We start from the raw sequence: 14,862 nt of genomic DNA, 5'->3' as shown, positions 1-14,862 counted from the left end.
TCGTTTTTTTCGGCGGACCCCACTCCCTAGGGAATCCAGCCCAGCGCTGAACAGTCTAGGGTTGGTTAGTCATTATGGCAGGGGGACCCCTGCCGCGCGTCCCCCTGCTATAGTGCCGCCAACCCTGGCTGGTTTGCCTAGTGCTGGCAAAGTGAAAATCGGGGGGACCCCACGCAAAATTTTTTCCCGATTTTCACGGGACCAGCACTAGTCAGGCAGCACTAGGGTTAAGCATGAATAGTGGGGGGACCTCACGCTTTTTTTTTTTTCAACTTTTATCTGTTCTTTAACTTTTTAACACTGCCATGGCAGTGTAACAGTGATGTGTTGATACAACACGGTGCTATCAAGCAGTGTGTTGTATCTGGCGTGTTTAGAAGCAAACTCTCCTGACTTTGCTAACTCGCAGCTTCATACATTGTAGACTTGTATAGCTGCAGTGGCAAACAGTGGTGAGTTTGATCTCTGGCGATTTTGCAAGTAGCGATTTTGACAGAAGCAGAACTCTGGCGATTTTGTATGAAAACTCAGCTTCATACATCGGCGAGTTTTAACTCTCCCGAGAAAATCGCTGGAGTTGCAAAATCGCACTTTGATACATTTACCCCCTGATGTTTATCTGAAAGCCCATACTGATTGGAAACACTGTAAGCATAGGTCCTCTGGGGTCAAGGTGTGATAGAAGAAACACAGATCCTGGTTGTTGGTGTTTTTCCATTTAAAACCACATGGTGTCTATATGGAATGCTTCTATCTTATGAACCTGGGAATTGCTTAGAATTGAATAGGACATACTATACTATGTTCTAGTAAGAAAAAACAAAACTGCTGGATATTCGCCATAGTGAAGGAAAGTGGCATTCTTTATTCATTAACGTGACAATTGCACTGCCACCTGTCATCTGTAGCTGGTATTACGGTGAATCCCCACGTCTCCTTAGCGTTCTTGCCTATGAAAATAGTGAACAAAGTCCTCAGGCTCTTCGCAATCAACATTGATGGTGTTCCAATTAATACTGAGTGACCAATGTGTATAAAAAAAAACAAAAAAAAATCCAACTTTGAAAAAGACCTAAACCAAAAGGTTGAAACGCATTGGTAAAGTATTGCTTCAGCAATGACAATTAGCTGAAGCTTCAGAAGGCATAAAGCTATACTAACGCCAATGCTGATGTACTATCTAGAGGATGCAACTTTGTGAACATCCTGGGAACCACAGAGTTTTGTGTCATGCTTAACATCTTTCCAATCTGGTAGGAATCCACCTGTATTTCATTATGCCCAAGAAGTCTATTTTTATTATCACTTTTATTCTACTTTAAACGTTTGTAAGTGCAATTTGAATGGGTGAGAGGTGGTGAAGGCAGAAGATCACAGAAGCACTGAATCCATCATATATATGTATATGTGGCACCTATCACATTTGTGTTTAGTAAGTGCACCCCCTATAGGGGGATAATTGAAGAAAATATTTCACTGAAAAACGGAATCTATGTTTTACAATATGTAGCAAATTATTAACATTAAGTGAGTATATAAACAGATTCACGCTATGTTGTTTTTTTTTTTTCATATACGGTACACATTGGTCACTCAGTATTAATTGGAACACCATCAATGTTGATTGAAGAACATCCTGAGGACTTCGTTCACTTCATATAAGCATTCAGTTATCCACTATGTAATGGGTTGTCTATGGCTAGAACACAAGAAGCGCAAGAAATTCTATCATTATTTTGATTATTGTTTTGGGAAAAGTGTGGATTCCTTTTAGAAAAGTACAGTAGTCATTTGGCAGGAGCACTGTCTCAGTTTAGTTTTCGCCATTTCTTTGCCTATGAATATACCAACTGTGCCCCTGCAAATGATTATAGCAGAACTGTGTCCTTATAACTATACCTTAGAGGGCCCCATTTCACAGACCCTGTAGACAGCCTCCGTGTACAGGTTCTATTGTCAGATATTTTGCCTGTACTCCACTGAATAGAGACTGCCAATGTTTGCCGTAATACACAGAGACTTCCGCTGCTAGCTACACTGAACACCGAGGGCCTGCTTCTTTAATTAGCGCAAATGCTGATATGTACGGCATTTTGCGTAAAATCGCACTGCGCATGCCCAGAACTGTTATACGGCTGAAAATCGCGTACCTAAGAGATGCTCAAAGCATGAATCGGATGCTGCTGTGTGCGCTCAACCTTGGCACGCCCTTACTGTACATTGTGCCCATTCATCTCCCCGTCCCGCCCTTCAATTCACAGCCCGTCGTTCATGTCATTTACGCACAAACATGAATTGCGGAATTGAACTTGCGTTCCTTAATGAATCAGGCACATTATGTCCATGCAGTATCCTCTAATGAAGTTGTATTAACTATAACGAAATGTGTCAGTAAATATCACCGTTACACACTGGTATACTTCTTCTGTTTTATTTTGTTGCTGGACTGTGAAGGATTTGATATATTTTGATCTTCCTCATTGTGATTACATGCTCTTACTTTGGAAATTCCACTGATGGACTTTTGCAGTGTGTCAGCTGCCTAATTATTCCACTGTGCTACGGACCTTTTGGAAGCAGACCTCACAACAGCTTATCATTGCTGACTGCAGACTCCAACATCGCTCTCTTGGCAGCCTATGAGTTGCTGCTAGCCAAGCTGCCACAAGGATTGAGCGGTTTGCACAGATTTTCATCTGTGACGTCTTGTCAGGCGCCGTCCCGCACTCCTACTTGGTGCCGGAACGGACGCCCTCTCTACTGCCGCACGTCCCGTTGCCTAGCAACGGGACGTCACTTCTGGTTTAGACAGGAAGTTCGGGCGCATGCTAGGCAACAGAGACACTAAGTGGTACTTCCTGTCGGCGGTCAGACCAGCTGACCGCCGACCTCCACTCCCACCAATGAAACTCAGTTCACCAATATATAAACTAGACTCTGGCACCACTAGGGTTCTCTTCCATTTGGGCTTATGAGTCCTATTAGGGTTATAATCATCTGTGCACACTATCACAGTTTGAGAAGAAGGTATCTGAATTTTTGATCATTCAATTGTACAAAAAGGAAGCACCAGTGTATATATCCTCTTGTTTATGTCATTAAGGAAAGTAAGGTAAAAAAGGGAGTAAGTTTTCTCCTGGACAAAACCATGTTGCAATGCAAGGGGTGCAAATTAGTTTTTTATTTTGCATATAACTTAAACACTGTCTGTGTTTTTCATGTAGCACACAACCATACTTGATAGCTTTATTTGTACACTGAAATTCAAAGTTGATCTGGGACATTCCATATCCCAACTATAAATCTGCCATCACATTTTAAATTTGCCTCCCCCTCCAATTCAACATGGTTTTGCCAAGGTGCAAAGTTACTCATTTTTATTGCTGTACTTTCCTTAATGAATCCGGCCCATTGTGTATAACTCTAATGAACCAGCCCCTAGACAGCAGCAGACGTTAAATATATTTTTGCATCAGATTAACCATGGCAATAAAGTATTATAATGTCTATGAAAGATTAAAATGCATTTGTATAGGAAACAGTGAGGTCATGGAAGCCCCAGAGTCAAATTATTGCAAATAACTTACTCATTACATATGCAATATGCAAATCAGAAGACAGAAATAAAAAAAATCTTACTGTGAGTTACAGTGAAATACAAGACTAGGATGCAACGCCATTCTTCTCATATTGTACCTGAAACAACAAATCGTATCAATTGAATCATGACATAAAAACGCTGTAATGTCCCTTGTCGTCAGTCACTACAATATGTGTCGCTGTTTAGTATTACTTCTACTGTTATTGTTATAAAGCTTCTGCTTCTAATTAAGAACTGCGGTGCTTCTCCATAGTCCAGAACAAGAAGTACTCAGAAGAGGCAGTGTTTGCTGCATCAAGGCTTGTGGTTGGAGAATCACACTGCACCCGATGCAGAATTGTCGTAGATTATGCTAAAATAGAATGCAAAAATAGCGTATTTCCACCCATCTGCAGAGCCGTACACATCTTGTGGCGCATCAAGCTCTGTATCAGCAGCAAATGCGCCTGGCTTACGCCAAGTCATCATTAACAGCGTGTATTTCCACCTGCCTTCTTGCAGGTCCAAAAGACACGCCCCCCTAACGGGAATATATGCCTGTTTCTGCGTGAGCCGCGATTCAACATGCTTTTACTGTATTTAGCCGACGTCAGACCTCCCCTCTCCCGTTCCTCCACTCCAATCGTAAAAGCTCAAGTGGAAGATATGAGCAAGTCTGCAAATGCATCCATTCTCTTTGTGGGCAGGAGCAGTGCCAATTTTACGCAACTTACGCTATGCAGTCTGCTGTAAAATTCCACTCAGCCTCAGGCCCACAGTCTGCACCTGATCACTATAAGCAAGAGGAACAATTTGCTTTTCCGTGGCTGGTTAAATTCATTTAAATCTATCAGAACAGAAAGAGGGATAAAAACACCCCTCGCCCCACAAAGCATTACTATGCAGCAACGAAGAGATTATGCCATATTTATGTGTGACGTCCTAAAGTCAAATTATTAAAACTGTCAATTTTTAATTGTGTTGATTGTGTTAAACGCAGACATTTGTAGTTAGCTGCTATCGTTTCGTACATTGTTGCGATCACACCTGATTTATTCATATTATTGTTTAATTTTGTATGAAATCAGACTTTGTATAACATTATACTAAGTACGCTTATGTCGCTCTTTATTGGCAGAAGAACTGAAGGTAAAAATAAAGTCCATCGTTCAGCTCTAATAAATTCATTTGCAAATGCATCAGAAGCTGTTTGTTTCAGGTAAAATGAATTTGTTTCTGCAGATACCGCAAGACCGAAACAGCTGCTCAATGATTCCCATTTCACTGTGGCCGCCATGCAGTAATTATAACCTCTAATATACTCGTGTATTGCTTCATTTGCAGCATATAGAACTGTGAGCAGTACTTAATAGGAACCTCATCTGGCTCTTTCTGGCAGTTGCCAAATAATAAACGTCAACGGGAGCTACCATTGGAACCGGCTAGAAACACAGTATTTTTCTCTAAAGGAGATTATTAAAAGCTCTAATTGAACGAGGATTGTACCAATGTTAACATACTGAATCGGTAGCTTTTTGGCTATTTCAAGCTGCAATTGCCGGCTATTTTGCTTGTTACATGATCTGTTTTCATATGCTAATTAATCTATAGTGTATTTATAGCTGTTAATGTGCTATTAAGATTTATTAAATGTATCTATTTTGCTAAACTGTATCTCATACTTGTCAACTCTCCCGGATTGTCCGGGAGACTCCCGCATTTTGCGAGAGTCTCCCGGACGAGTGTGGCAATCTCCCTGATAGGAAGGGGGAAAAATTTAGTTTAAACGCCGCGATTCACCCGGAATCGCGGCGTTTAGCCCCGCCCCCACTGTAAAATGACGCGATTTGCGTCATTCCGTCACGGGGGCGGGGCCAAAATGACGCGATTTCGCAGCCCCGCCCCCTGCACGCCCACGTCCCAGCCGGCATCTCCCGGAAAAAGAAAAAAAAATGTTGGCAAGTATGCTGTATCTTATAAACATTATTGTTTAAAGTCTAACATAGTTCTACGTAATATTTACTTGCCAACCACAATTGTGTTTACAACTATAAAGGCATACGCTGCATACTTCTTTCTTTTATTATAGTCAGGAGCCGGAGGGGAAGTACTTGTTTAACCAGTATCTGGGGGGTGGCTGAGCAGTTGGATCCATACATAGTTACAGTTGAGATAGAAACAAGCCTCAAGACCAATTACCTAAGATCTTTCCTTTAGTAAACTGTGTTATCGGGCAGTCCCTGGCCTTTGACCTAGGAAAGTGACCAGAAGCGTTTCCACGCCTTTACCGTACTGTGCCTGTGCTTGTCCAAGTGTCTGCTCTGAAAGCAGGACCAGATATAACTTAAGCTGGGTACACACTGATGCAATCATCGCGCAGACCGCACGATAAACGGCCGTTTGATCAGATATTGCAACATCGTATTGTTTGATTCGGTTTTATAAACTTCCATGCAGAAGTGCGTAAGCACTGAAGACCAGCAGCGTTGGCAGATCTCTGTAGAGTGTGCAGAGTCATCATCTTTTCAGCAGACGCCCTTTGGACTGCAGGGGCTTTGTGGATAACATGCTCAGTGCTGATACAGGCCGGGCTTGCGCACAATAATGGCCGTACTTTTGAACTTACTTTTAGCTGCAAAATAAAACTTTTTGTGCCTTGAAACCATAACCCGATTGGACGTCCACTTATTTATCTTAAATAAGGGATCACATTAAGCATCTTGCGAAAACACCTTGTCCTACAACTGTCCTCCAACATTTAGTTTCATAAACTTACCAGCAGAAAGAGACCATTAGGACAGCCAATACAAAAATCCATTTCTTTGCACAGACCATTTTATCTGAAAGAAAAAAAAAATGATGTGCGGTAATGCACCATGCAGTGTGAATTGTACAGTCCAAGGTATTATTCCATATAATATTGGCCCCTTTACTTGTTTCATTGTACACCTCTTCTCTTGGAGCACTAATTCGCTCATTCGGCCTCCAATACCACCTCTACGCTGATGACAGCCAAATCTATATCTCTTTCCCTGACCTCTCCCATTCTGTACTATCTCAAATCTCCCTCACTGTCAGCAATACCACTATTTTTTCAGTCTCCCAGGTCCGCTACCTTGGTGTCACACTTGACTCTGCCCTCTGCTTTATTCCTCACATCCAGACTCTCTCCCAGTCCTATCGACTCCAACTTAAAAACATTGCCAGAATATGCCCTTTTCTTACTCAACATGCTACCAAAATTATTATCCATTCTCTCATCTCCCATCTTGACTATTGCAACCTCCTGATATCTGGCATTCCTGACACCCATATATACACACTTCAATCCATCCTAAATGCTGCCGCAAGACGAATCTTCCTCTCTCACCGCTCCACATCTGCTGCATCACTTTGCAAATCCCTACACTGGCTCCTTGTGTCCTCCAGAATCAAATTAAAATTACTCACCCTTACCTACAAAGCCCTCAACAACACCCCTGCATACATCTCAAATCTCATATCAAAATACTCTCCCTCCCGTCCTCTTTGATCTACCTCTGACCTACGCCTTGTCTCGTCTCTGGTAACCACCTCTCACTCCCGCCTACAAGACTTCTCCCGTGCTGCTACCTACTTATGGAATTCCCTACCCCGCTCAATCAGACTTTCCCACAGCCTTCATATCTTTAGATGCTCTTTGAAAGCCCATCACTTTTTTTATAGGTGATCTTATCCTCGATAACACTATTCACACTAATACACCCTCACAACTGTCCCAATCTCCACTCTGAACCACACTCGCTCCTCTTGTTTCAGTTGTGCCCTCTTCCACTTAGAATGTAAGCTCTCTAACAAGCAGGGACCTCCATACCTTTTATTTCATGTCTGCATTTGTTTTGTCTGCCTTGTATGTTCCTGTTTAATGTATGTACTGTTTTCCCTACTGTACGGCGCTACGCAGCTCTGTGGCACCTTACAAATAATAATAATAATAATAATACACAGCAATATTAAGAAATAGTTGGCTTTCTGTGATTGGGGTGAGGGTGGGGTAGGTCTAGGAATAGGTAATCATATCTTTAGGTGGAGGATTGAGGAAAGAAGCAGGTGAGGTAGATTTCATATAAACAATTGCAAAATTAATCAATCGTATCCTGCAAGCATGGGTGATGGGTGTGCCATTCTCAGAAATCATCTGTCACCACAGATCAGCAGATTTGCAAAACTGTTTATGCAGATGTTCATACCACTTATATATTGTGTAACAATTTTTCACATTTTCACAGTAAGTTTTAAAGAATCCTAGAGCTGACCCAGCTTGTTTCTTATGAAACATGTGCTACGTAGTTTAATATATTGTTTGAGGGCACTTGCGAGCTACGTGTGCTGTGGTCTACACAGATACTGAGAATTGCACACAAACCACAGAACAGAGGAATGATCCTGTCCAGAAAAGATATTGAGAATAAAAGTCAGTACACCGAAAAGAGAATTGGCAATGTTCAGTTGTCCATACATAGAGAATAAGAACATATACCAGGGGGTAAATGTACCAAGCTGCGAGTTTCCACCGGGTTTGAAAAGTGGAGATGTTGCCTATAGCAACCAATCAGATTATACACGTAATTTTTTAGAATGTCCTAAATAAATGATAACCTAGAATCTGATTGGTTGCTATAGGCAACATCTCCACTTTTCACACCTGCTGGAAACTCGCAGCTTGATACATTTACCCCCAGGAATTGTACCCATATAATAGAACAAGAAAAATAATACTGTGCCATTGATCAATACAATGTAGAAAATCCCTAGAAATTTAGGATATTAGGAGGTGACTCCAAGCCATAGTTCTACATGGGAGTCATTAATTTACCAACTAATTTTATTATTATCCTTTATTTTTAAAGCACCAATTATATCACACAGTGCTGTCTCTTGAAAGGGGAATCATAATATCAAATAAATCACATACAACAACGTGGTCCCTGCCCAAATACGTTTACAATCTAAGAGGTACGGAGAATAATTGAAACCCATGGTGGTGAAATAATAATTGTAGCTGATGGTGCGGACACTGTATGTGGCTACTTTGAAAATCAATTGTATCAGGGATCTCAAGTTTCAGCTCAACGGCTATTAGATAACCTTCACGTTCCTTGTCTTGCGTTGAGTGAAACCGTATAAAGTTCTGGACCTGGTGGTTACCCAGCAATGTCTGCCCTCAGAGATGTAAAGTATGTCTACACGACATAGGAGAGAGTGGGTCCAATGAGTGGAGAAGACAATAGTTAACAGATTACCTTTGAGTGCAAAGGGAAGAGTATAGAGAGAAGATGACACAAAAAACATGGCACAGATGACGTTCGGTCCCTCAATCCACATTTAGTAATTCCATGGTCTAATCAATCTGTCAGAATTATTTAATGAAATGAAGAGTAAAACCAACGTAGACATTAGTTTGTGCATGTATTCTTGCTTGTCCTCCAAATCTAGAGCCCGGTATTTGCTCAGCTTACTAAACTCAAACGCCGCGGCATTAAAAGTGATCAAACAGTTCTACACTATTGCCAAGCAAGTAAGTTCATCACAAAGACTTCAGAAATGGAACAACATCATTCCATTTTAAGTTCAGTTTATAAATCAAATGAAACGATACAATGTGGTTTGGAATGATAATCGTTCATCGTTAGAGCGTACACATTAATGCGATATCGGGCTGAACAGTCGTTTATTGTGTGATTGGCCCGATAATCAGCTGAAAACCCTGTACTGTGTACCCAGGCTAAGACTCAGAGGTTAAAGCATGTGAACAGAAATCTGTTCTCCTTTTCAACTGGTTTTGTTCCTTAAACGCATGTTTTTGTTTAAAACCAATAAGTCCTCATTTGTTTCTGGTTAGGGTTTAACATTGTGCACACAAAGACGGAATCCGTTTTGTTGTCTATTATCAACCAAGGTAAATCCAGCAAGTAACAACATGTAAGTTATTGTATGAATAACTGTACAGAAATAGATATGTGTCTGTGTGTGTGTGTGTATTTATATATTTTTGTTCTTCATATTTTGTTCTTTATGTATCATGTTGTGTCATGGTTCACTGTTTTCTGTATATGTCATGTACATTCTGCGGACCCTTTGTAGTGCCTTCTAAATTAAAGATAATAATAATAATAAAATCGTTTCTCCTGATTGGCTGCACAAGAAGTATAACAGCTTTTAGGTGAACAAACTGGGGCGGATACACTATTGTTTCTCTAGGAGTAGTACAGTTGCTAATAGATTGGTATATTATAATGTATGTTTTGCAAATGATGACAAATGTATTACATATATATGATTATGGAAATCCCTGCTTTTTTTTTATTTTGCCTGTATGTTTAATGTTTGACTTATGTCTCTCCTGCTGTGCATTTGGAAGTCCAGATCAGCTCTGCAAGTTGCTGAAGGGAAGAAATTTCTCAGATGCTAAAGGTGCACATGACAGGTGACAGCACACTTCATCACTGACTACTGCACATTCCATTTCTCTTAAGAGACTTATAAGACTAAGAGACCACACCTGTTTACAACCTTTGTAAAGGTGGGTACACACTACAGGTTTTTCAACTAATTATCATGCCAATCACAGGATAAACAATTCTTAGGTCTGATATCACAAGAGTTCGTAAGCTCCTATGATCATGTTTTTTCGTTCCAAAAGCACATCGTATCGTTTGATTTGATTTTATAAACTGACTAAAAGTCACTATGAACATTGGAACAATGTTGAGCAAATTCTGCAGTGTGTATGCACTGACCACCAGCAGTGTAGGCAGATCGATGGTTATGACAGATGAGGAGCACAGATCTCAAAGTAAATCATGTAAAACGCGTATAGTACGTACACAGGAATCTGCTGATCGGGACTTTTAGTCGTTGGTATAATTGTTAACGATATCGCATTGGAAGAAATTTTCTGTCGTGTGTATCCAGCTTAAGGATCTCATTCCTACCAATATTACATCTATCTATCTATTTCATATCTATCTATCTATCTATCTATCTATCTATCTATCTATCTATCTATCTATCTATCTATCTAACTTATATCTATCTCTTTAACTCAAATATATTTTCATTTAAATGTAATACATACAAATCCATGCAATGGAAAGCACTATAATTATTAAGTATATAATCCAAATATACCAATCAAAACATTTGTAAATCCTGGATATTCAAATATGTAACTTTTATATCAGTGATATTTTAATAGATAATATGAATTCTAGTACAGAAGTATATTACTTATTAAACAATTTGACCATCACCTTTTGGAATTATATTTTACATGTAAATAAAAAGTTGTATGTTTCAATAACCTGCCCCATTATATATCTGAATTTTGCTTCCCAGCTAATTTAAAGGCAAATTGAGGTATGGAATTGGTAAAATGTTTATTGGGGACAAAATAGGTCGTTCGAATTGCTTCTTTTAAACTATTCTTTTTCCTTTTTCTATGATTTTCACAGCATAGGGGGCGCTATAATGGGATTCGAGCACAATACGCGGGCAACTAGTCCATTATGTGTCATATAGTTTATTCAAGCTATATGTTGACACATATTATTATTATCATCCTTATGGAAACATAGATATTTATATAAATAGTTTTCCTGTTTTTGTTATGTCGGGGTCATATATTAAGGGGACAGACACCATGATCGGGTTTAGATATTCTTCCGGTGTTCTGTGAGTTAACTCTCTCGATAATGATTGACTACAGTGTCCCTTGCGAGAAATAAACCTGAATGTCTGCCAGCAGGAATACTTATCTTTTTTTTATTTTCACTGTGACTCTTTTTACATTTTGAATGTAAAATAAGGTGGTGTTTGTCAATGTAACAAAATTATAACGAGAGGTGCAGATTGGCACCATTTTGTCAGGTAATAAATCGCAAAATCGGTGCAAATGTTAAAAAAAAAAATATTCTTTTATGTTCTGTCTGTTGTACTGGGACTTTAATTTGTATATATGTATTGATCATATCTTGCAGACATTTCTGCAGATTCTCTTTTAGTTGAATATACGGACGTGCGTAGGACTTTATTCACCATAAGTTTGCTTTGCCTGCCTTAATCAATCCGGCCCATAGTTTTTTCAAACCTAAATATGCCCCAAACATTCATTTATATATTTTTATAAACCAGTTTACATCTATACACCTATATGTCATGTTAGCCACTATTTTTGTTGGAGCTATTTGTTAAAAATGCAGTATGAAGAAATCAATGATTATTCTTTTTTTTTATTTATTTAGTTTGGGGGGGTGTGTTATTCCACTCGCTGATTTAGTTCCCATTTTTTATGCTGGCATTGCTGTTAGTATGATCTATAGCAGGGGTAGGCAACCTGCGGCTCGCCAGGTGTTGTGAAACTACAAGCCCCAGCATGCTTTGCCAGTAGATAACCAGCAGATAGGTGACAAGGCATTCTGGGATTTGTAGTTTCACAACACCTGGAGAGCCGCAGGTTGCCTACCCCTGATCTATAGTAATAGGGGCGCACGCAGGATTTTTAAGGGGTGGTCTCCCCCCGAAAAAAAATATAGAGAGCTGTTGCGCATGCGGCCGCGCATGCGCAGTAGCTCCATTTCGGCGGCACTGTATTGTACAGCAGCCGCGGCGCTGTCAAAGAAGCGGACGCTTCTTTGACTGCGCCGCGGCTGCTGTACAGTAAAGTGCCGCTATGTAGGGGCACTGTTCAGCGCCCGTTCTTTGCGGAGGTGAGGGGTTTCTGGAGAACCAGAAACTCCCCCTTCGTGCGCCCCTGAGTAATGGCTTATCTGTTGGCTTTGTTTTGTGCTACATACAAAGTGCATTAATAATAATTTAGGTGTCTGCTTCCTATGTTAGTAAGTTTGGCATGCTCCCCGGGAATCTACTGTTTATGATTAGTCGGTAATCATGAAGTTTACAGTCAAATCATTCTAAACCGGTGGAAACCGAGGATACATCAGCCACCACCCAGTCAGTTGATATTATTTATGGCTTTGATCATTCGTTATTAAGAAATAGTTTGGGATCAAAGTTCAGAGTTGAAACAAAATTAATGACTGTAGAATAACAAACTACAAAATTCTCCGCTCCTAAACCTCCCTCTACATGAACTATTGACGATACCTGTGCTGAATTAATTGGTAAAAGGGTGTTTTTTTTTTAGAAAACTCCGTTAACGAATTCAACCCGGCTAACTGTAATAATAAATTAAATGATACATTCACAATGAGGTATTTTGAACAAGGTAGAAGTTTGGATACCGTACAAAACATAATACTTACAATACTACATGTTATTCCTACAAATCATTTTCAAATGATCCCTAGACCGTTTTTTTTTTTTCGTTTTTCCCTAGAATTTGTTTTCCCCACCCCATTTCTAATAATAAATCCTATGACTCCACTTTTATGTTAGTTAATAGATGTACTTACATTTGTCCAGATACAGAATTTAGGAGGTAATCAGTATCCTCAAACTGTAACTTTGAATCTATCTTGCTGGTAGACTTTAACTGGTGAATAGTAGGTGTGGTATAATCTCCTATTTCAAGCAATAGAAACAGTACACTAGAGGCTGGGGATAGGAAGGGTTTCACCTGAAATACATAAGAGCAAATCGCTGCAACAATTTGTATTTCACTGAATTTATAGTCTATGAACTGAGACAATCATCCTATCGTTATCATCATTATTTGGGATGTGCCACCAATGCCCCATAGCCAAACGGTCAGCTTTCAAAATACATGGGAACAAATGAAACATGATAACAAGCTGTATAAGTACAACTAACAAGTACAGAGCGTGCAAGTCAAAGCCGCAAGTAGCATCTATAAAAGTACATAAGGACAAGTTAAACTTAATACAATAAAAGTGAAACATAAAAACATAACAGATACATTGAAGGTAGACAAAGGAGGTGCCGACATCTATCCCTAATCAATGCTTGATTAAATACCATGGCCAACCTAGGGCCTCATAATGTATATAGATAATTTATTTATCTAATGTAACTGATAGGTATGTGATCCATAATGTCTCTATTGTCCTCTATTGTACCCCTCTGGCTTCAGTAGGAATGCACTGTGTTGTAGTAGTGAAATGTTAGACAAACAATCCCATTGTCTAGTACAGTGGTTCCCAAACTTTTGCAGTTCGCGGCACCCTTAGAGTCTCCATAATTTTTTCAAAGCACCCCTCCAAAATAATTACTGAGCAGTCCTGTTTTAGAAGTAGTTGGGTCAAAAAATTGTAATAAGTATTTAGGTCAGGACAGAAATACTTATTTAATTGTATGCAAAAATGCCCCCTCAGCATTCAGACACTCTGCCCCATCTCACGTTGCCCCCTCTGCCCTCTCACGCTGCCCCCTCTGCCCTCTCACGCTGCCCCCTCTCATACTGTCCCCCTCCTCTGCCCCCTCTCACGCTGTCCCCCTCCTCTACCCTCTGTCACGCTGACCCCCTCCTCTACCCTCTGTCACGCTGACCCCCTCCTCTGCCCTCTGTCACGCTGTCCCCCATCTCTGCCCTCTGTTACGCTGTCCCCATCCTCTGCCCTTTGTCACGCTGTCCCCCTCCTCTGCCCTCTGTCACGCTGTCCCCCTCCTCTGCCCTCTGTCACGCTGTCCCCCTCCTCTGCCCTCTTTCACGCTGCCCCCTCTGCCCTCTCACGCTGCCCCCTCTCATGCTGTCCCCCTCCTCTGCCCCCTCTCATGCTGTCCCCCTCCTCTGCCCCCTCTCATGCTGTCCCCTCCTCTGCCCCCTCTCACGCTGTCCCCCTCCTCTGCCCTCTGTCATGCTGTCCCCCTTCTCTGCCCTCTCTCATGCTGTCCCCATCCTTTTGCCCTCTCTCACGCTGTCCCCGCTCCTCTGCCCTCTGTCACGCTGTCCTCCTCCTCTGCCCTCTCTTACGCTGTCACCCTCCTCTGTCCTCTCACGGTGTCCTCGCTCCTCTGCCCTCTCTCACGCTGTCCCCCTTCTCTGTCATGCTGTCCCCCTCCACTGCCCCTCTCACGCTGTCCTCCTCCTCTGCCACGCTCCCTCTCACTCTGCCCCCTCTGCCGCGGACCAGCTATAGAACAAACAAACACCACAAAAACTTACCAATCCGCGCGGCGCCGGGACCCAGCATCCTCCTCTCTCACGCAGCTTGTGATTCAGTGACAAGCTGCGTGAGAGAGGAGGATGCTGGGTCCCGGCGCTGCGCGGATTGGTAAGTTTTTGTGGTGTTTGTTTGTTCTATGGCTGGCCCACGGCACCCCTG

The 14,862-nt window shown here is 41.2% G+C and overlaps 1 protein-coding gene across 1 annotated transcript in view; it reads right to left on the bottom strand.

Moving 5' to 3' along the window:
• Positions 1–13,108, bottom strand: part of LOC142101133 (histo-blood group ABO system transferase-like) — a 28,646-nt gene extending 15,538 nt beyond the window's left edge. The window contains exons 1-3 of the mRNA XM_075185355.1: positions 13,033–13,108; positions 6,357–6,420; positions 3,640–3,696 (exon numbers count right to left, since the gene is read on the bottom strand). Of these exons, the coding sequence (XP_075041456.1) occupies positions 3,640–3,696; positions 6,357–6,415 (116 nt within the window). The 5' untranslated portion in view covers positions 6,416–6,420; positions 13,033–13,108. The remainder of the gene's footprint in view (positions 1–3,639; positions 3,697–6,356; positions 6,421–13,032) is intronic.
• Positions 13,109–14,862: the final 1,754 nt, after the last annotated feature.

The sequence above is a fragment of the Mixophyes fleayi genome, chromosome 9 (assembly GCF_038048845.1).
Source record: "Mixophyes fleayi isolate aMixFle1 chromosome 9, aMixFle1.hap1, whole genome shotgun sequence".
In the NCBI taxonomy this organism is placed as follows: Eukaryota; Metazoa; Chordata; class Amphibia; order Anura; family Limnodynastidae; genus Mixophyes; species Mixophyes fleayi.
The sequence above is the reverse complement of the archived record's forward strand: the minus strand, read 5'-3'. Positions and strand labels throughout refer to the sequence as shown.